Source organism: Struthio camelus, chromosome 21 (genome assembly GCF_040807025.1).
Source record: "Struthio camelus isolate bStrCam1 chromosome 21, bStrCam1.hap1, whole genome shotgun sequence".
Lineage (NCBI taxonomy): Eukaryota > Metazoa > Chordata > Aves > Struthioniformes > Struthionidae > Struthio > Struthio camelus.
In genome coordinates this window covers 3,999,574-4,021,298 of record NC_090962.1, presented here as the reverse complement: position 1 = coordinate 4,021,298, position 21,725 = coordinate 3,999,574, and the positions used below count along the sequence as shown (strand labels likewise).

General features: G+C 41.2%; 1 protein-coding gene across 2 annotated transcripts; it reads left to right on the top strand.

Annotated features, from left to right (window-relative positions):
- Positions 1 to 2,385: 2,385 nt before the first annotated feature.
- On the top strand, positions 2,386 to 20,673 carry SCNN1D (sodium channel epithelial 1 subunit delta). Of its 2 annotated transcripts, XM_068916069.1 has the most exons (15): positions 2,386 to 2,609; positions 5,671 to 5,774; positions 7,320 to 7,458; positions 10,118 to 10,452; positions 11,349 to 11,601; positions 12,788 to 12,981; positions 14,412 to 14,515; positions 14,922 to 15,085; positions 15,670 to 15,768; positions 16,397 to 16,514; positions 17,078 to 17,156; positions 17,800 to 17,857; positions 18,625 to 18,680; positions 19,047 to 19,122; positions 19,418 to 20,673. In XM_068916069.1, exons 4-15 carry the CDS (start codon positions 10,133 to 10,135, stop codon positions 19,781 to 19,783), a joined length of 1,887 nt encoding a protein of 628 aa, XP_068772170.1. In that variant the 5' UTR covers positions 2,386 to 2,609; positions 5,671 to 5,774; positions 7,320 to 7,458; positions 10,118 to 10,132; the 3' UTR covers positions 19,784 to 20,673. The 2 variants fall into 2 exon arrangements, with proteins under 2 accessions (XP_068772170.1, XP_068772172.1); XM_068916071.1 differs by lacking the exons at positions 5,671 to 5,774; positions 7,320 to 7,458.
- The last annotated feature ends 1,052 nt before the right edge of the window (positions 20,674 to 21,725 follow it).

Genomic DNA, 21,725 nt, shown 5'->3' with positions numbered 1-21,725 from the left:
AAGAAACTTCTCAACATTATGTAATACCAAATGTATTACTTACTTACTTTGTAGGCCTCACTGTCATTCCTTGTATGAGAAATGAATTCATTCTGTCACGGGGAGAGACTTTCAGAAAAAGTTAGAAAAAAAAGTCAGAAAAAAGTCTCAAGTAAAGGAACTAAGCCATCATGCTATATAGTCACTTCTCGGGGCATATTAAATGGCCTGGATGGCAAATGTAAATTTTAGGAGTTCTTGATCTACAAACCTCTTCACCATAAATGGCTTTAGGAGTGAAAATAATCTCAGGGTCTTATCCTCTCATGCTGTGAAGCGAGAAGAAGGTCTATGATATTAAGCAATGAGCATTACGGAGATAGCTACTTGCTGAGGCCCAAATATGTAGAATATGGTGTGGGGGTGTACCCTTTGCACCTGGTCAGAAGATATCTGCAGGACTGTTAAATGCACAAAGTGTTCTGTGACCTGTTCGTCTAATACAGGAGTAAGTACAGATTCCTTAAAATATCAGCTGAGATCTCGGAATGTCTCTGAAAAACATGCATTTAAATACTATAGCATGGCTACTACCCATCCTGATGCCATTAACCAGCAGTATCAAAGCAATAGTCATCATCATGCTTACATGGCAGCTTACATCACCAAAGCTTTTTACAAACACCAATTAACCATCTCAACAATGCTGCAAAGTGTCATTATGTTCATTTCAGAGATGAAGCAACACAGAGAGGCGAAAGGATTTGCCCAAGATTACACAGCAAGAGAAGAGAAAAGTTCGATAGTTTAAGGCTTTCAGTTTCATATTTTCCTGTCCACATTGTGGCAGACTCTACCCTTAGCTGTGTGAGGAGTTTCGTCTTCACTGCCTTTGCTTTCCCAGTCCCGGTGGATAAGAGAAAAAAAATCTGATAGCTTCTTGTTGCAGTTCTTCTTTGCAAATGTGCTAGAGACGGGACAAAATGTCCTTGGCAAGCAGTGACTCTCCAGTAAACAGGGCCTAGATTTTAAATGAATGGTTTTGAAAAGTTTGTAGATTTTTGCCTTTATTTTGGTTTAATATGGTGCTGTTTGGGTAAATTCAGTGAAAAAACATCACTAGACCAGTTTAGCTCCTTTTGATTACAAATCATGCCTGATTTTAACTTTTAGGTTTTGTCTGGGGACTTTTGTGGAGGATTTCTGCTAGTGCTCAGCAGACTGGTCAGACCAGAAGTATTTGTGCTGTTCAGGTGGAATATTCACTGCACATTACTCATGGTGTAGTACAGGTCACGGAAGTCATATGGCAGCATTTCTGCTCTTTGATTGGCTGATAAAGCTGAGCATGAAAAATATGAAAAATGAATAATTAATAGCAAATTCTAGGGCTCACCAGTTGAATATGGTGCTTTCCATGTGGATAAGCACTCTCCACATATTGCAGCAAGCAGAGCCAGGACTTTCAAACATTCACAGGTCTCCTACGTAATCTCCTGCAGTTTGAATGAATCAAAAAAAAGTCACTTATATAATCCTCACATTTGGAAGCTTTTGGTATCATTTCATGTATACTTTTAGGTTTTTTGTTTTTGTTTTTAGAGAAAAGATAAAGGTTACAAAATTATCTGTTTTCTTAAAAACAGGTCTTCTCTTCAGCCACAATGTTTCCCTGAGGGTTTGTCTGAATTCAGACTATTGTTACTATGCTTTTAAGTTCTGAGTTTCAGTAGGTTGTCTAGAGCTATTTGTACGTGTTCGCCATTGTGGTACCAGCTCTGTGACTTAACAGTTACAGGCTCAAAAGCAGATAGACTTGTTTTCTAGAGGGTGAAGGAATCATTCAAAGGTTGCTTATGGAAAATATAGTATTTCATTTGATTTTATCCCATAAGCATCCATTTTAAGAGGTATGACAGCTGACATAGCTACTTATGTAATAGCTAGTTTCAGTTACTGATTTGCTAATGACTGTTTTGCCCTTGCGCAGTTTGTTCTCAGCTTCTTCATTCCCCTCCTCCCTAGTTGCCATACTGTAGTATCTCTTCCTCTTGTTGACATCTGCTCTAGTTCCCAGTAGAAGAGTCTGAAGCTATGAACTGATTAACCCGGAGAATTGCCAGCAAGCAGTGCATTGCACTCTCTCTCCTAGTACCAAGAGGAATAGCGATCGCCAGGGGAGATCTGCAAGCTTATTCTAAGAAGGCGGGAGCCAGAGATACTCTCTGTCACTTACTCCAGGAGTTTGTTCAACTGCTCAGGGAGATTCGGTCTTCATTTATGATGGAGATAGGGTATCTGTGATTCCAAGGTGGCTGTCTTGCGTGTCCACAGAACAAGAAGATCTTATTGGTGTTCTTCAACCTCTACCAGTCCTAATTGCATCAGCATTCCTGCAGATACTACGTCTGAGCTGAAGGAAGATAAGAACGGGCTGGGAAGCAGGATTTCAGCAGGCTGTGAATCTTTGAAATGAGTGAGGGGTAGACAGGTCTGAATGGGTGGAGCAGCATCTGTAAAGGCCTGTGACTAAAGAAACAAGGAGAGCAGAGAACAGGAAGAGAAGGGGGAAAAGCAAGTCTTATTCCAGAGGGATGACAGGAGCAGCTACAGACCTCTTACTCAGGAAGGTGAGTGAGTGGAAATAAATGCTTGGTCATATGGGAGGTGAACAAGTTTTTGCTACTGAAGCTTCATCTTTAGCTCTGTGTGCCTCTGGTGGAGGTTTAATGAAAAGCAGGGGTTATCTGGGGCTTCTTCATGATAGCAAGGTGTATAATTAAAGACTGTTTAAATGGCTGATGGCTGGCAGATTGTGTACGTGCTCATTGTTGGGATTTCTCGGTTCTACCAGGGTGTCCCAGCCAGCTTTAGCTTTGCTAGTTCAGGCACTGACGGTGATCGAACACGAGCACCAAAGAGCTCAGCACAAGTTAAGGTGTGTTCACCTACTTCCTTGAGCAGGTTTGGCAGCCTTTGCAGTACTTGAAGCTTCTTTGGCTAGATGAAAACCAGTACAGAAGGGAAGCTGAGGTATGTCAATGTTACCGTATGCTTGCAGGTTTGGCTCACTATGGTTTCAAGCTATGGATTCCTTCAGCCATGGCTCAAAGCATCACACAAGCAAAGCAATAAATGTCAAGGTTCTCGAAAGAAATTTTGGAGAACAGAGAGCTTCAACACCGAGAGATTCCAGGAGATGAAGAAAGCCCCTGAAAAAACAGTCAGTACAGGAAAGTCTGGGGCAGGATCAAAAAGAGACGTTAAGGAATATCTGAAAGCTCTTGAGGGCAGGGATTGCCTTTTTCTCTGCCTCTTGCGTAGGACTGAACAGGTCATCAGCACTTCCATAATAACTCTAAGTACTACTCCTTTCTCCAGTAGGAGAGCAGAGAAACACAGACTTGTGTTGTGCTATCAAAAGAAGGGAAAGCGATTCTGGCTAGTAAGAACTAGAGAAAATACAGGAGGCAGAGTCTGATGCATGCCAATTCAAGTCCATGCACAGCACAGCCAATCAACAAATGCTACGAGGAAATTCTGGGAGTTCCTTCTTTTTCCATAGCTGCTTGCAGAAGTTTGTCTGCCTTTGGGTGGGAGGAGGAATAGACTGGCTCATCTAGTGGCCATGAAGAAAGCACTGCTGAGGGAGTTTCCACAAAACCTGAGGAGGCAGGTCATGCTGATTTCAGAATGAGGTAAACTGTGGCTTAAGGAAGCTGAGTTGATATGCTGTGACCTGTGTAATAAAGAGAGAATATGTAGGAAGATGAGTTGACAGAGAATACCCTGGAGCATTCCTTGGGAATAAATACCATCCATGCAGGTACAAGCCACATGAGTAAAGCAAGATTTGCTAAAAATCAAGTTTAAACTGTAAACCTGCAAACCTCCTGAAGAGAGGGAGAGTGCAGGATCTGCTCCATAACCCTTCCACTGCTAGGGAAAAATAGTGCCAAAGGCTGTTTTTCTTGGCTCACAGACTGAAGAAAGGTACGAAGAAAGGAGTGAGAGTCTCTGGAAGGCACAGGAAAGAGTGGGAATGAGAATATAAGATAATGAAACACTTAAGTGTGAGAGATTGCAATAATACGAAACAAATGCAAAGAGGGAGAACGTTAATAGCTGAAAGATGGCTTGTGCAGTTAGTGGACAGCAAATCAGCATGAAGTTTACAGTGTGGTAGGGCAGCAAGGAAAGCAGCTAAAAGTGTGAAGGTGTCTGCTTCAGGCATCTCAGTGCAAGCAATTTTCAAAGAATTGGGAAAGTCTTGATGAATGAGTTGCTAAAGTGCCCCCTCTTGTTCCTGTGGAAGCTTCAATGAGCTGCAGGGTCACAGCAAAAGCACTTTGTGGGAGGCGGGTAAGAGTGTAATTTAGGGAATGGAAAAAACACTCTTATCTGTCTGGTTAGACTCATCTCACTAATTTCATTGTTTTTACAAGAAGTCCAGACACTGTGGCACCTCTTGTTTTGGACATTTAAAATAAAGTTGAACAAAATGTTAGTATCTGAGCTGTAGAGAATGAGCCAATCATGGCAAGAAGTGACTAGCTAGAGATCATCACTAAAATGCTGCAGTTTAATCTCTGTGACTCTTCTTTTTTAACTGAAGCGTGTTATGACAACAAGTGTAATTAGGGGTAGGCACACTGAAAGATCTACATACTGAACATTGTCTGAACAGTTCATCTGCTTAGTGTCTAATGTGGCTGAAGTCAGTGTTAAGAGAGATTTACTCTATGCAGAGCAAAGAGGACTTCTTTTTGACATGCACCAGCTGTAGGTAAATATTCAAGGACAGAAATTATCATCTGGTAACATATTTCCCCGAGTGCCTGCATCCATTCCACAGGGAACATTGATTCACAGAATAACTTTTTTTGCCCGTGGGAAGTAGCTAAAATCTCTTCTCTCTGCCTGTGGGATACTCTTTGTACCTCTCTGCTGTCACTCTCAGCTAGTACTGATACTAAAACAGGCATGTATGCAAAGGCACTTTCTTCATACACTCTGATTTTCACGTCTGTTTCAGCTAGCTATCAAATGGGTGAAAACTGCATTATTCTAGTCCATGCTGAGTGTGTGTAGTAACCAAGGCTAGTGTAGAGCCAAGGGTCAAGAGTGTGGGGAGTGGACAGTTCCTTTAATACATGGCATCAGTGTAAAGGCTTAAAAGCAAAATGATAAGATTCCTTTGTTTTCTTACCTGTGCTGTTTTGCTCAACGAAATGGGATGTCATTCCGTTCAGCCAGACTGTGGAACAAACTGTCCCAGGTAAAGGGGCTTGAAGACTATCGTGGAACGCATCATTCTGTGTAAAAAATAACATGATCAGAAGGTGTATTCAGCCACTGACCTTTGCCACTGCTGTACCAAGTATGTGATACACTTACTCCTTCCCTCCATATATTACTACTAGCACTAATAGACTTTTTCTGCCCCACTGCAGATAATTATAGCATGATCTTTTTTCTGCAACTCCGAGGGACTTTCTCATGAGTGTTACTTCCATAATCTGCCTCTGAATGTTGAATGAAACACCAGCTTACTTTAACTAAAGAATTTTGTCCCCCTTTTCTCCCAGTTTGGGATATGGCATGACAAATGAGCAAGTGCAGAAAGAGAAATAGCATCTTGCTTGAGGGATGTTTTTGTCTGTATATCCAGTTCTTCTCCATTTCCTGCAGAAAAATTTCATGCCTGGCTCAGAAGGTATTGTTCTGATGCATCGCCAGAGAATCTCTATGCTGAGGCCTGCAGCCATAATGAAGCAACAAAGAGTTTGTCTCATGTATGTTCATTGTGCAATAATTTCATTGTCAAGAATTTATAGTTGTCATTTTCTGTTGCACAATATTAAATGAAGAGAGAAAGAGAAGGGTGGGGGACACAAATAAATGGACATGACAGAATTAGTTTGAGTTCTGTTTTGTTGGTTTTTTTGTTTTTACCTCTTCTTATATCAGTGACAAGTAGCTTGGCTTTGGCTCTTGATTCAATAGCCACTCGGATGTTTTTTAATCAAAAGTGTAATTTTTCCACTCAAAAACAGTTTAAAGTTTAAGTTTAGGTTTAAAACAGTTTGAGTTTAAAACACTTTCCAAGTGTTGTTTTTTGTAAAATTTCCTTTTAGTACAAACGATATTTCACTAGGTGCTGTTTAAAAGCATTTTCTTCTTTTTGGAGAACTTTTACAAAATTTGAGATGGATGTTCTTAATGTTTTGTTTTTCTAAAACAGATTCCAGCACAAAACAATTGTCAAAAAATTTAAACAGACTACAACAAAGATTGAAATTAGTAAAATCAGAAGGATGTGTTTTCCTTTACCCTTGTCCTTTCTCTCTTCCTTCTGAATTCAATTTTACAAGACATTTCAATTGTCTTTCATTTTGCAACTGAAAATATTTCACAATTTCCAGTGTAATAGAAACCTAGTTCCCAGCCAAGTTTAGAAGGAAGGCTGGAGCTCTGCTGTTCAGATTTGCAGCTCTAAACATTACTATACATATCCAGAATATTAGACCGTTTCCTGTTACAACTGGCATCTTGCAAACCATAGCAGAGCGGTGTTCCAGCCAGCAGAGGTCTGTACCAATCGTGCATGCCATCCCGGGCGTTCATGTTCAGCAGTCCCAGAATTCTGAATATATTTCTGCTTTATTTATGCTATAAAATACTCTTTTGCAACTCTGAGCTAAGTAGTATTACAAAAGCAGGGTGTACTGATTTAAATAAAGCCTCATGGTTAGCTCGGATTCTGAGTCTATTCAATTTACAACATATAAAGAGTTACTAAATTCTTAATGCCTCCGTGGTAGCCCACTACAGATGAACAATGCAGTCTTGAAGAAGCAGGAAGAAGTCCACTGCCATCTTAAATTCCCCAGTAAGCAACATGTGCCTTACACAGACTGAATAGCCGATCATTTCCGATTACATTAAGGTATGCAATTCCTCAAGCACACCTGCAGAAAACTTAATGACTTTAATTACTGGCGATCATGCAGTCTTCCAGAAACCATGAAAAGAAGGGAGAAAGATAATTCCTTAATGGAAAGCTCAGAGCAGAAAGGACCTTCCAGGATCCACAGTTATTTCGCTATTGGTAGAAAAATATGGCTAAAAAGCTATCATAGCCATTGCAAAAAATCAAATGGACAAAAAAAAAAAAAAAAGAAACACAATCAAACTAACTTTAAGTGTAACCTTAATGTTAACTTGTTTGTCCAGTTCATTCACTTCCTATTCCTTGGATCATACTTTGAATAATTTCCATGATCTGTTTCTTAAGAAGTACCCTGCCCTTTTTGATGTCATCAATTTGATCCTTATAGGCTGGACAGCTCCCAGCATATGTTCAGTTAGAAACCTGAAAGCTGTGGACCAAGACTTGTCTTCTGTTCAGGATAAAGCTGAAGGCTGAGTTTAGTGGCTACTCTGAATATTCTCAACAAAGGTAGAATTTCTGCCAAGGTACAGTAAGGGTGTTTCAACATTTGGTCTGAGTTGTTTTACTGTATATTTCTGTAGAGACGTATGATTGATATGTAGATGAAGGTATACGCACACATGTTTAAATATCTGACTGTATGATGTGTTTGTAGGCCTTTAGTGTGTGTTGAACATTGAGTTGATGTGACATAGCAGCTGAGACAATACATGGACATGTACCTGTCAGCCACTGCTGTATAACTTGCTTTGACTTTCTGATAACCTGCAACCTCTCTTGAGACACTTATGCTAGCCAGGACAGGCAAACATTTGCTATTACTCTTACATGTATTGCTAAGTCCCTGACTGCAATTGCTGTGTTAAATAAATGTAGTGCTAGGCTGACTTGGGAAACCAGTGGAGAGAGAGGGTCTTCTGCTGCCTGTACATGTGTTTTGAAAGATTCCCTGTGGTTTTTTACATTCTCTTATAGATTTTCATTTCAGTTATTTTAAGAATGCAGATTCAAAGGGTATGAGCTAACTAGCCATAGCCCTAGGAGCCAAGTCAGAATTTCTAGAAACTGTGGATTCTCCCTGAAAGGCATGATTTGAATGTTCCCAGCAGTTTTCTTAGATTCAAACTTACATATAGGAAAAGTGTGTTTGACAGAAAGAGATTTACTTTATCATTTACCTTTGCTAAGTATTACCCTTTTATTCTACTTTTTCTCTTTAGAACAAGGCTGACTGTGCTGAGATTATTATAATGGTGACATAAATTTCATCTTCATGTTGTAGTTTCACACACAATATTCATTTCTATGATCTTAAAGTGCTTTAAATATTTCTGAAATCATTCAGTATATTTCTTAATATATACTGCAAACTTATTTTCATTTGTTCCTATTGAAGAAAAATGAAAAAGAAAGGGTTGAATCTGGTTAAGATTAGACATAGGATTTACCGCAAAAATCTAATCATCTGACAAAATTGTATAAGAACTGTTGGTAGCCAGACTACCATAAATTCATTTCTAGGGTTTGCCACAGATAGCCCTTTTTGGCTGAAGAAGCATTTAGATGTAAACCTTCAGCTGCAAGGTCAGCTGATAAAAGTTGTAGCCAGTGGCTCAGAGTACTATGGCTGCATGGTGTCTGCGTGGGAATAACAGTCTAACTATACATAAACAATGCAGAGAGCAGTGTTTCCTTGCAGCAAAATTCAAATGGCTAATTCCCACTTCATTTCTTTATCATACACTGTTTTAATAGTTCATGCCTTCCTTTTATATACTGTTTTGCCTGGACTTCATGTACTTTTTCAAAGATGTATCTGTCTAAGAAAATTGAAAAATAATTTGGCATATTTAATTACAAAAGTATATAGGTGTGTTATGTTTTTTTGAGGAAAATACCTTGCAATAAGCCAGGTGTCCTTGTCAGATAACACACTTTTGTGAGCTATTTCTCGTAAAGCTAACCAGTGTACAGCTTTTGGAGTGCTCTTCACTGTTTAAGCGTTATTCTTGGTCTTACTGGTAGGTGCATGTAAGGGACTGTCTTAACAGCTTGTAACTCCTTTAAGACATCATTTCATCTGAAGTGTCTTAGTCCAAGGACCCTTGACATACATAAAACTGTGTTTCAAAGCGGAGGGCTTTCACTGAGGATAAAGTTATTGCAGGTTAGGGAGCTAATGTGTGTCAGCTGAGCTGCTGTAACATCACTGACACTCCACACTGAGCCACTACCAAAACCTTCGAGGCCCAGTAACTCAGTTAAGAGTCTGAGCTTTCATGTTACACCACAAGCCCACTTACAACAGTGCTTTAGTTATTATTTTTGTGTGCTCATTACCTCGACTTCGAACTCTGTTACTGTACTTATAAGATTTATCTGGAGTTATGGTTGGACCAAAGTGGTGTCCTCAGCAAACTCTTTTCTTAATAGCATAATAGGTAGGGTGATTCACAGAGTGCTGTAATGTTGGAAACTCACATAGTACAGGACTTGATGTCATGGTTGAGTAAGTGGCAGTACCTCACAATTAGCCCAATGTCCCAAGTTGGTATTAAAGCCAAAGAAGATGCCTTGGCCCTTGCTAGTTAAACCATATAAGCATACAAATTTTTCATTCTTTTTCTCAGCATGAAGTCCGAGATTATCTTGAGCAGCTTAATGGACAGTATACTTACTCTGACAAAGGAGGTGTGGCTTTTGATTTCCAGTTATGCCAGTCCTTGTGGGTGATTTTCAGTTTCTTCAGAAAATACTTCAGCTTCATTTTCACTTCTGTAGAACAGAGATAAGGATAGGACCTCCTTTGTAAAAAAGTTTTCAGATCTCTGGAGTAAACCATTCATGTAAAAAAGAAGAAAACTACACATCCCTTTGGCTGCAGACTTCTTATTAGCACGTGTTAGTCATTTTAACTTTGCATACCCATACTAACAGAGTTATCACAGTATGAGTATGGTAAACTCACTTGAAGTTACTTAGGCGGCAATGTGCAGAAGATTTGACTTCTTTGCTACTTCCCGGTGTCCGTACTCTGGAAAGGCAGGATAGGTGTCCGCTCAAAGTTATTTTCAGCTTTTGCAAATAATGACCTCATCAGTGCCCTGAAAGAGTCCGTAGATTGGCCATGTGCTTTCTAGGAAGCTAATAACTCCCTCCGTCCTTTTGTTTTTTATTGATCAGAAACAGGCTTAGAGGATGGAGCAGGAAGTGGCAAGACAGGAAGAAGAGAAAAAAGAAGGCTTGATTGAGTTTTATGATTCCTTCAAGGATATGTTTGAGTTCTTCTGTAAGAACACAACAATTCATGGCACTATCCGCCTGGTGTGCTCAGACAGCAATAAGATGAAAACAGCTTTTTGGACTCTGCTTTTACTTGCCAGCTTTGGCATGTTATACTGGCAATTTGCGCTTATGTTCAGCCAGTACTGGGCCTACCCTGTTGTCTTGACCATGTCGATGCATTCAGAGCCCAAGATGTTTCCAGCGATCACTATCTGCAATCTGGACCCATACAGGTAACCTGTGCTTTCCTGATGGCCGTAGTAGTGTCTTTAGAGTTACAAGGGTTCAGAAAAGGTCAGCAACCTTATTTTATGACTTCAAACAGGAGGTAGTTGAAATAATTTCCTGTTAGTCCAAGCAGTGGGAGGACAGTAGGTAGAGCTCAAAGAGCTATGGAGAGGGTCTGTATTTCCAAACCGGTTTTGAGATCAGATCTTGATCTGGAGCTGAGCAACAGTACATAGCATTTGATATCACATACCTATTCAGGATAGATGGAACTCTACCTTATGACTTTGTTCAAGTTGTTAACTGATTTTGTGCTCTGATAAAAGCAATCTTTCCCTGAATACATAGCTACCACATATATTCATTCAAATCTAAATTACACATCACTGGAACAAGGAACTAAGTCACAGCTAAAAGCAAGCTAAAGCTGATTCTGCCTGGCCATTTGCACAGATGGATGAGTTTAAGGAAACAATCTAAACTTCCATGGAACTCTGTTTGGCTCTGCTTGCCGAGCAAGGCTCATATAGGCATAGTAAGTTATCAAGAGGTTTTAAATTATGTAGCAAAGAACTATGTAAATTCCTGAGAATAATTATCTAATTGGCTGGCAGGAATCCCTGTTTGTGCAGCTGATGCTGCATGATTGCAAATTCTGAGGTTTTTCTATAGAGGAGCTGGCAACTGGAAATTCAGCTACTAGAGTTCCTAGTAAATTAATATATTCATATTAGGTACATAGCATAGCACCATAACTGCTCATTTTTCTCACAAAGACATCTGGTCTGTGGAGACCAGAAATGTAGCCTTTCCGTAGATACCATGAATACCTAGAATAAAATGTCTTTACCTAATAGAAATATGGACATTCAAAAATAGCTAATATTTCTGTTCTTTACAGATTTGAACTGGTCAGTGAACATTTAGTTCAACTGGATCAAATGGCAGAGGAATCTATTGCTTTTTTATATGGCATCAACACATCAGCCAGCTTATTCCATATGAACGAGAAAAACATCCAAGTAAAAGACACGTCAAGTATAGGCAATCTCAGCAGGTCCAGCTTCAAGCTGAGCCAAAACTTCTCACTCTTGAGAATATCTGACCACAATATTAGAGCAGGAAAGACCCATTCCAAGGTGGGCTTCAGACTGGTAAGTGTAACACCAGCGTTATGTTGCCTATTCAACATTTTAATCTACCCACACACAACATTGTCAGGATGCAGCACGGGCCAGCTGCTCCTTAAGGGCCAGCAAACTGGGAGCCAAGGATGATATCACAGCTGGCAGGGCAGGAGCCTCACCAGCCAGGGCCCCGTCCCAAAGTGCCTGAACAAAGCAGCAGATATAATTTCAGTGCTGTTTAACAACATCCTGGAGAATATTTCAGGAGAGTCCATCCCTATCTTTTACATTTTATGCTGATTGCCAAGACTCTTGTAAAGTGAAGCACTAGCAATATCAATGGTCTTACACAACCCATCAACTTCTGAAGTCCTTCTGACAATAACAAATTCAATAGAGAAAGGTAGCAGCAGGCTATGGGAGTCATTGTACCCCTTTCTAAACATATACGCAACATCTATACTTAGCAGGTGAGCCTAGAAATAACAGAGAAAGAACAGAGAAAGAAGAGTCTGTCTAAAATAACCTGTGAGGACTTCCTCAGTGCCCAAATGCTGTGGTACTGAGGGCACTAGAAGTGTTGCAGCTAAAACAAAAGATGACTATAATAAATCCGGAGGATGAATACAATAAATGAATGTCATGACTTTGGAGAAGAATGCAAATGCCTCAAATTCTTCACCTCAAAAACAGTTAGCATAGACCTAAAAGCAAAAGGGAGTGGGATTGAGGTGGCTTGAAAGGCCAACAATTTTTGCCTGATTATTATCATCCTGCCCTATCCTGAAGTCCTTCCCCAGGCACACTTTCACCAGAGTGTGTGGGTGTTCACATGTCTAAAGCCTGAGTAAGAACACAGGAAGCATCTCAGGACTTGTCCATGATTCACAGGTTGTGAAGAATTCCCATCAGCCAGGTACTTCCTTCTTACAGAGTACTTGGGTTTGTTTGTCTGCCTCTCTTCTTGTGCCTCTTTTCCCCTGCACTGATTGCTCTGAGATGAAGCAACAGTCCTCATCCACTTCCTGAGCGATTCCTAGTACATAACTGAAGTGGTCATAGATTTCATTTTGTGGAAAAATACAGGTTTCCCCTTGCCCGTGTACCCAGTGTTGGCTTCACCCCTGATCTCTGTAACCCTTAGAGAGGCTATTATGTCTTGGCTGCGCTGGATAGAGTTTGACTTTTTTCTCCCTCTCTTCTTTCCTCCTAGTGCAATGCCACAGGTGGAAATTGCTTCTACAAGACCTACTCATCTGGGATGGATGCAATTCTTGAATGGTACAGGTTTCACTATATGAATATCATGTCCCAGCTGCCAGTTATAATCAACATTTCTCATCATGAGGAGCAAATAGAAGATATGGTCTATTCCTGTCAGTATGATGGGGAGCCCTGCAGGCCCAGGTACATTGCTTCTTGAGATGCTAATTGTGATTTCAGCAAAACACAAGGGCTTGGGAGACTGAAAGTGAGCCTGCACTGTGTCTATTCAGAAAGTCTGAGTGAAAGAAAGTGGGGACAGTCTTCTATGAACAAAGCATGGGACTGGGAACCCAGAAATCAGCATACTCCCACATCTACCTCTATGACTGTGAGCAAGTGTCTTAGGCTGTCAAAGAAGCCTAAGAGAAACTCAGTGGGCATTAAACCTTTGCTAGTACAAAGATGTGTTGACTGTATTGAATGATAAACAACAAATGTCTATCTGCTTGGGAGGAAAGGAGCAGGATTTCTCAGACAGACACTGGATAAAAGCAGGATCTATTTTTGCTGCAATAATGAAAAGGGGGAAGTGGAGGGGAAGAATAAGTCTCTCACTGCTCCACTGTAGCACTTAGTGTGAGGCTTGGCCCCTGAGCACAGAGATTGTTCTCAACCATTATGCCAGGAAGGCCCAGGCAATGCCAAAAAAGACAGATGATCTTTGGATTGTTTTGTCCCCAGAAGGGAATAAGGGAGCATGCATCACATGCTAAAGATATAGCTTTTTATTCCTGCATACCTGCAGTTTCTGCTAGCAGAAGCTCTTCCAAAGGCAGTGCTGAACCACACAAAAACAATGCAGTATCCCAGGCACACATTTGCAGGCCTGAGTTGTTCTCAGCTGATGACATGAGAAAAGTTAACAGCAACGCACTCATCTATGACATGGAACAAGCAGAGGCAAATTTAAGTGTTTGTTGTGAGCCCCTTCAGCAAAGAGGAGGTGGTTCTGCAGTGTTTGTTGTAAATCATTTTACAAAATAAGGACCTACCTTATCTTTTCTCAAAGCAGTTGGTTCTTCTCTTCTTCTGCAAATGCACTTAGTGTTGCTGATGCTTTCATGTGACATGCCTCTGTCTATGCACTGGATGATGAGCGCTGTCACTTTGGTACCTGTGTTTATCCTATTCCTTCCTTAAGAACTCTTATAAAATGGCAGAATGTGGAGGCTGACTTGACGAGGAAAGTTCAGCACGATCATAACATGTGGCATAACTTTTGGGAAAATGAGGAGAGAGGAGCTGTTTCTCCTAGTGATTATTGCACAGAGTGGTCTCACACTTCAGCCTGCCTGGTTGTTAAAATAGGCAGGGAGCAATCTAGTAGCTGGTGCAAGGAAAAGCAAGTTAAAACCCTGAATTTGACTCCTGTGTTTGTCACTCTGGCTGTAATCTTGGGTGAGCAATGAATTCTTTTGTATCTAACTTTTTTCCTTGCCTCTGGTGATTTAATAGCTCTTTCCCATAGGCATTCCTATACACAAACACACATGCACACACAGTTTGTGCGGCAGAGAAAGAAGGCATTGTTACTCCTAATTAAAACCCCTCAAAATCTCTCTTGCTTTCAGTGACTATATTCACTTTCACCACCCAGTCTTTGGAAGCTGCTACACTTTTAACAGCAAGGGGACAGACGCCTTTTGGACAGCAACAAAACCAGGAATTCCTTATGGTATGGTATTTGGCAAAGGGTTGGAAGAGGGGCTAAAGTGAATATAATTTGTGATGGATGAAATATGTTTCTTCTATAAATGACTAACTGGCATGTAGCCCTCTCCTCTGGTTTGTTAACACAAACCATGTACTGTATTTGCTTGCTTCACTAGCCCCATGTATACGTTAGCCAAATCAGCTGGCAGTATACCTTAACTTATAGCAAACAGAATATTATTCTAATTTTAGAGCAGGCTTGTGCAATTATTACCTGACCACTCACCAGGTCTATAAGGAAGATCAGTGCCTCTTCTGTGAGCCAAGACAGCAATATTGATCACTGCTGAGAATTCAAGGCATGGTGGCGTTCCTCTTTTGGCCCAAAATGCATTGTTACGCAACAATCCCTTTTCTTTGGTTTGCAGGACTTTCCCTCATCCTGAGAGCAGAGCAGAAGGATCACATCCCTCTCTTGTCTACAGTGGCCGGTGTGAAAGTGATGATACACAACCACAATCAGACACCGTTCCTTGAGCATGAAGGCTTTGACATCAGACCAGGCATTGCGACTACAATAGGCATTCAGCAGGTTAGCTGCTTGCTCAAGAGCATTCACCTCCCACTCACCTTCTTTTTTGACTGATTGCAGAAAGTTGTGAGGAGCTGAACACTGTGACTGACTCATACAAGGGGCTTGTGGGGCTCTTGCGTTCACTTCTTGGTTGTGTATATATCCTCACGCAAGCCTCTCTTCCCTATCCACTGTGCTCAGGTTCCTGTAAGTAAAACAAAATTAATCCAAACGTACAAGTGGCCTTTTGGGCCTCAGAAAGTTAGAACCTGATTTGCTCTTACACCAAAGCTCTCACATCTTATTCCAGCTGAACACGGGGCTGCACATGTATATAAGGATGAGAACAAACATTCAAAAGTGATTGAGTTATTTTGACCTGAAGAGTTACTGCTTGTCCACTGTACTATAGTGTCTGACCACTTGTGTTCGTTTATGTTGCCTTTTTCACCGTGTATGTTTTGTTAGCAAGGTATAACTTGACTGCTCACACGTGTTGCTGCACTTCCTGTCCTTTATATGATCACCTGTGCAGTTGAGTTTGGATGGTGATGGCTAGATCCAATTAAAGCTCCACTCAGGCCTCTTTTCTGTGTCCACAGGATGAGGTGAATCGTCTGGGTGGCAATTATGGGAAATGCACAACTAATGGCAATGATGTGAACGTTAAACTTCTGTACAACAACTCCTACACCCTGCAGGTATTGTCAGAGTGGCTGGCTGAGGCCTTTGCATAATAGCAAACAATTCATACCTTAACCTTCAGAGAGCTTTTACAAATCAGCAGGTTCATTGCTAGAGATAGCAGAGATTCATGCCCCCGCCAAAAGCAGCTCACGCACAGGGTGTTAGAACTTGTAACATGTTTTACTGAGCAGGGGATACTCAGCCCCAAACACTGGGGCCTTGTAACGCAAGTATGACTGGGAGATGAGACAGTGAGTTAAAGGCAGCTGGGCTGTTCCAGTAGGACATCCTTGGGCCTTCAGATATTTATTTTCGTAAGTATTTCCTCCTGGCTGAGGGTGTTTGGGTGGTTTAACTGAGCTGTTACTGGGCATAAAGAAAGAGGGAGCTGGAGAAACTTCTGTCCCACTGAGTTCAATACAGTTTCCAGAGGTAAAGCCAAGGGGTGAAAAGTGAAAACCTTTTGCCTCAGTAGTGTCTAGTAACATCTGATGTCTTTCAGCCGTAAGGTCATTTGTAAGTCTGTAACATCTGTAGGTCATCTTCAGGCAGCTGCATGCTAAGGGCTGAAGTTTTGGGCACTTGCAAATTTTTGGCTCATCCACGCTTTTGTGACTTTTTTTTTTTTTTTTTTTTTTGCAGGCTTGTTTGCATTCCTGCTTTCAGCACATAATGGTTAGAAAATGTGGCTGTGGTTATTACTACTACCCACTGCCTCCCAGTGCTGAATACTGTAACTACAACAAGCATCCTGCATGGGGTAAGGGCAAAGGACTGCAGTCCTGTCCTGGTCTGCAGAGGACACCTTCCTAGAATAGGGACTGGTTCTGTGACTCTTTGGATTACTGCCCTTCTACTTTGTGCTTATTTGCTGCTTAGACTATTTCCTCACATCACTGAATCTATCCAGATGGCAGGTAACTGTATCTGCATGGATATCAAGTTATTTCATAAAATATCTTGCTACTATCAAGCATTCATTTCAAGAGAAGAGCAGGGCCAATCTTACTATCAAGCTCTTTCATGTTACCAATACCAGTGCCTGTGTTGGTGTAAGACAAAGCTCTCATTCGCAGAATAACTTCTTTTGGTTTTCTGGTTGCTTTCTCCCTAGGAGACCCTTACAGCTTCCAGAGAAGGGTCCCGGAGTGCAGGCAAACAGTTACCTCTGCCATTTGCAGCCATTCTAAAGTGGGAGTGAGGCGAAGAACAGGTCTCTCAGAGAGGGCTGCATGCCTGGGAAGGCCAAGCGAGGGCAGAGGTTTTGGTAGCATGTTTCCTGAGGAAGTGTCTGAGTGTATTCCTCCCCATTTCTTCCACCAGGTCACTGCTTTTACCAGCTGTACAACAGGCTCAGGAATCATCACCTCAATTGTTTTGACCAATGTCCCAAGCCATGTCGGTAGGTCGCAAAAGTAAAGCACAAAAAAATGTCATCTTGCAGAAGAAAATGACACCAGTGGAAGCGTAGACAACTTAGTGGAATATTTGTCAGCCAAATGGATGACTGTATTCTGGCATTTTCTGAACTGGAAATTCAGTTTGATGGCTGAGCCTGAAAAGCCAAGAACGGAAAAAGCATGACAACATTAGGCAAATTAAACAAGAACTTTGTATGTGCATGATAGCTGGGAAGGGAAATTGTTTCAATCACAGAAATGTTTTATTAAACCCAAACCAAAATCCTTTGTGTCATTTTTCAGTCTGTATTACTTTTTTGATTCACCTTTTTATTGTAGGTCCATTTCAAAAGGGAAAACCGCCACTTGAAAGCAAAATGTCAAATGTTTCGGTTTTGAACATGTCAGGCAGAAAATTGTCACTATTTTGAAGCCATTCTAGTTTTCTTTTTGACCTGAACAGTTTTCAGGCAAGCTCTGGCTTTATTGTATAAGCTGATTTACATTGCTTATTCCAAGGTTCTCAAGAGCAGCCCACAGAACTTCTGCTTTGGGGAATCAGCTGGCAATATTAAACTCCTTCATATATTCGCTTTCAAGTGCCAGAATCGTACTGATAAATAATCTCCGTTTTTGTCTTAATAGGGAATCACTGTACAAAGTGTCTGCTGGGACAGCTAAATGGCCGTCAGTGAAGTCTCAGGTAGTCCACACAAACAACCTCTATGTGCAGAGGCGATACTGTTTAGTAGGGCTTGGAAAATATTAAAGCTAAGCATGAAAACAGTGACTCAGGTAGTAGCAATAGAAGAGGCAAATAAAGCAAACTGGCCAAAACGTGGGTGCAGGGGAAGGACCTCATAGCTATGATGTCAGATGAAGATTCTAGGTATATTCAATCCCAGTTCTAACCCAAACTTCCTTGTGACCTTAAGCAATTCACCTCACTGCCCTAGTTCCTACCTGCAATGGCATTAATGACTTTCTGATTCCAGAGGGTGTTGTGGTGTAATAACTCACTCATCACTGTTTGTGAGGTTTTGCAGGGCTGCAGTGGAAACTCTGTGAGTCAGTAGATAACCTCTTGTCATTTCTCATGTTCTAATGCTGAATGGGCATTCAGGTACATGGCCAGGCGATTAATCCATTTCACATAGGTGATAATGTAGAGATAAATACAACCAATACCTTTTAAAAGATGAAATAATTTAGTGGGATAGCCGTTAAAGGCAGAATTTAAGAACCAGAGTCCTATACACACCTAAAATATCGGTGCATATTTCCCTGCTGCACTGGCAAATATTAACACTTGATAGCTGTCACTGTATGCCACAAGCCAACCAATTAAGTCCTTTTATCATTATTAATGATAGCCACTTTACTGCTTATGAAATCTACCTTTAAAATACATTAAACATACCAAAATTTGGAAGACAGGATTGCCAGTAACATACATATATTCTGCTGCAGGACTGGATCCGCCAAGCTCTAAGACATCAGAATGGATATAACTCTACTAGCAACAGGTTAGTCACCGAGCGAAGGTAACAGGTGTTCTCTTCATTCTAGGATCTATTAAAACATGGATTAACTCTTTGTTCTCATGAAAGTTATAGATGTTAAACCAGGAAAGGAGGTACAAGGTCATCCAATACATTTCCTGTCTTCCCTCACAGTGCTGTAAGACAGTCCCTTTTAGCACCTTTTTATAGCATCATTTTCCAAGTTCATTTTAAACACCCTCAAGAATAAAGCTTGAGTGAGTGGTGACAACTATTGCCCATCAATCCCTGGGTAAAATCATTGAGACCAGAATGCCATCTGTACCTTCCACCAGGTGAAGGCCATGCAAACATCTTGCCCCTGCTAACTGCTTCCTTTCTCCAATGCAGGAAGGATATTGCCAAGGTGACTATCTTCTACCAGCAACTGAACTACCAGTCTGTGAACGAGTCTCCTTTGCTCTCAGTAGGTTGCACTAGATCAGCTCACAGCATTCTTATCTTTCATTAATTGATTAATTAACTAATCACATACTACTGTGCTGTGTATGGTTGGAGGGAGGATTATTTCCAGCCCCCGGAATGGGATAAGATTTTTCTTCTTAAGCAAGTGACTAAGAAAATTTCACAGTTTACTCAGGGTCACACAAATTTCTTCCAAATGGCAAGTAGATAATTGACCTGCTGATAACGTGTAACAATGTCATGTTCCCAGCACTCTCCTGTGTTTGCTAAACACAGCCCTTTGGTTCTTTCCACAGGATAATTTGCTTCTGTCCAGCATGGGAAGCCAGTGGAGTCTATGGTTTGGATCCTCAGTGTTGTCTGTGGTTGAAATGTTTGAGCTGCTCATAGATACACTAGTCTTGTCTCTCCTCTTCTGCTACCAAAGGTTCAGGTCAAAGAAGACGTTAAAAGTAGCGCACACTCCTGCCGTCCCCACCGTGAGCTTGATGTTAGAAAACTACCGAGCTGTGCAGGAGGAGGCTGGGAAAGGCTGTGGTTCTGCTCAGACTCATGCTCCTGTAGTGACCATTGCCATGGACAACAACAGTGACCTGCATCTTCACCTGCTCTCCAGCAAGGTGGAAATGCCAGAGCTTTGCCCGGATGTGGTGCTTAAATGATTTAGGTACATGAAGAACAGCTCTTTGGAAGGGGAACTGAATAGCTAAGAGTGGTGTGTGTGTCCACAGAGCAGTGGGAGACTTGACGGTCCCAGAATGCATCAGAAAGGTGAGGCCACAGGGGCTCAGGTGCCATCAGAAAGGCCACAAACAGAAACGTGCTGTTTTCACAATCTCTGAGCTCCTAAATACCACAGTGCTGAGCTCGGGAATCCTCCTTCAGCTATTATAAGCTCATTATTAAACCTACCTGTATGCTCTGGATTCAGGCAGAATGCAGTGTTCTTTTGTTCTTAATGAATATTTGTTGCAGGGAGGAGGGAGGGCTTTAGGATAACTCTCTGGGGCAGTTATCCAGTCCGCATAAAAGTTTATTCATAGCTTCTAACTTTTAAACCCTTGTGAGGAAGTCAGCTTGTGGCTTCAAATAGGCCCATCTGCATTTCACAAATGTACTCGAGAAAAAGTCAGCCTGCTTGTAAACGGAAAGGTTTCCAGCTGAGGCTGCTGGGGTTCATCCTAGTCAGAGTTGCCTTGAATGCGAGGCTGGTTTGATTGCAGCTTTGCTTCCAAGACGCTTCTCTGCCCTCAACCTACTACTATTACATTTTAAGGAGAATGCACAGAATGCTTTTGCTGGGACGTTTTTAGATTTAGCCCAGATGGGCTAAATGGGACTCACATTCCTAGAGGAAAGGAGTTCAAGGAAATGGGGTTGATCGATCTTTTTTTTCCTATCATTGTTGCTACCTGAGTTGTTTAGAAGATTGAAACAATGCTGCATTTTTGTTGCAGCCTCTTTATAAATATAGAGGAATGTTTTAATGTTAATATTTGACAGTAACTTATGTGTACATAAAATAACAGATTTATTTTTGATGATATTTATAGGGGAGCATTTTATTCTGCTTTAATCTTGTTATGACTTTCTGTGGAAAATAAGAATTAACAAGAATTCAATGAATTTTGTTTTGCAACTTTTTAAATAATAAAATGCTCTGAATACCAACAGTGACTGAGAGTTTTGTTTGATATTGTTTTCTTTGCCTTTAGCCAATATTTGGGTTTGTTAGTGCCCTAGAGGGTCATTTGAAAGGCAGTGAATGATTTTTGCTTCTAATTTCTGGCTCTGGAAATATCTCCTCCAAAATGTTCAAGCTTTATTCACAGAAGCCAAAAAGCTTAGGGCTAAATCATGAAAAGGGTTTTCTTTCCAAAGACATGTGCAGGTGAGGTGGGATTGTCAAGGCATGCAGTCTGCCACTGACATTGTTGGAAGCTGAGCACCAAGGTGCTTTTGAAAGTCTTAGTTTCAGCTTTTGAAACCTTTTAATAGCCTGGACCCTGCAGCACTGTTTCCTGGGTCCCTAGGCCTACCCCTGCCTCTCTGGATGTTCTGTTTTTTTCCATTCACAAGGAGAACCTACAGAGGTGTAGGTCAAATCCAAATGAATTGCGCTATAATGTGCAATTGTGCAAGTTACAGAGAATAGGAACATATGGGCTCCATAGAGAGGCCCATCTCTGGGGCTGTTAAGAGCCCAAAGCTAGGCTTTGCGTTTCTGCTCTGGGAAGTACAGCTTATTGGCTGGCTGACGAGGGAATTTTAGTCCAACTGACCCTGTTGAGAAGAGATACTTGTAAGCAGAACACCTGGGCATGTCCTGGGAATACAAAACTCACATGGATAAAATCATCAGTATGCCATGCAGTCATTACTGGAACACTGCAATGCCTTAAGTACACTCGTGTCTATCTATGTGCATACACCTCACTCTCAAAAGAAAGCCCATCTCAGAACTCCCAGGTTTGTTACCACTGGGGCTAAGCTCTGATGGGAAAGCTAAAGATTAGCTAAAAGGAAATCCCACACCTTATGTTGAAGGATGGGTTCTCCTTTCCCTCTGGAGATCAAATCTGGAACAATGGGTCAGGTCATGTG

What these genes read in the sequence shown, in the direction of transcription:
- SCNN1D (XM_068916071.1), top strand. Translation starts at nt 10,133, where the DNA reads ATGGAGCAGGAAGTGGCAAGACAGGAAGAAGAGAAAAAAGAAGGCTTG. An exon ending in TGCAATCTGGACCCATACAG is followed by an intron (nt 10,453 to 11,348) that starts GTAACCTGTGCT and finishes TGTTCTTTACAG; the next exon opens with ATTTGAACTGGTCAGTGAAC. An exon ending in ACGAGTCTCCTTTGCTCTCA is followed by an intron (nt 19,123 to 19,417) that starts GTAGGTTGCACT and finishes TTCTTTCCACAG; the next exon opens with GATAATTTGCTTCTGTCCAG.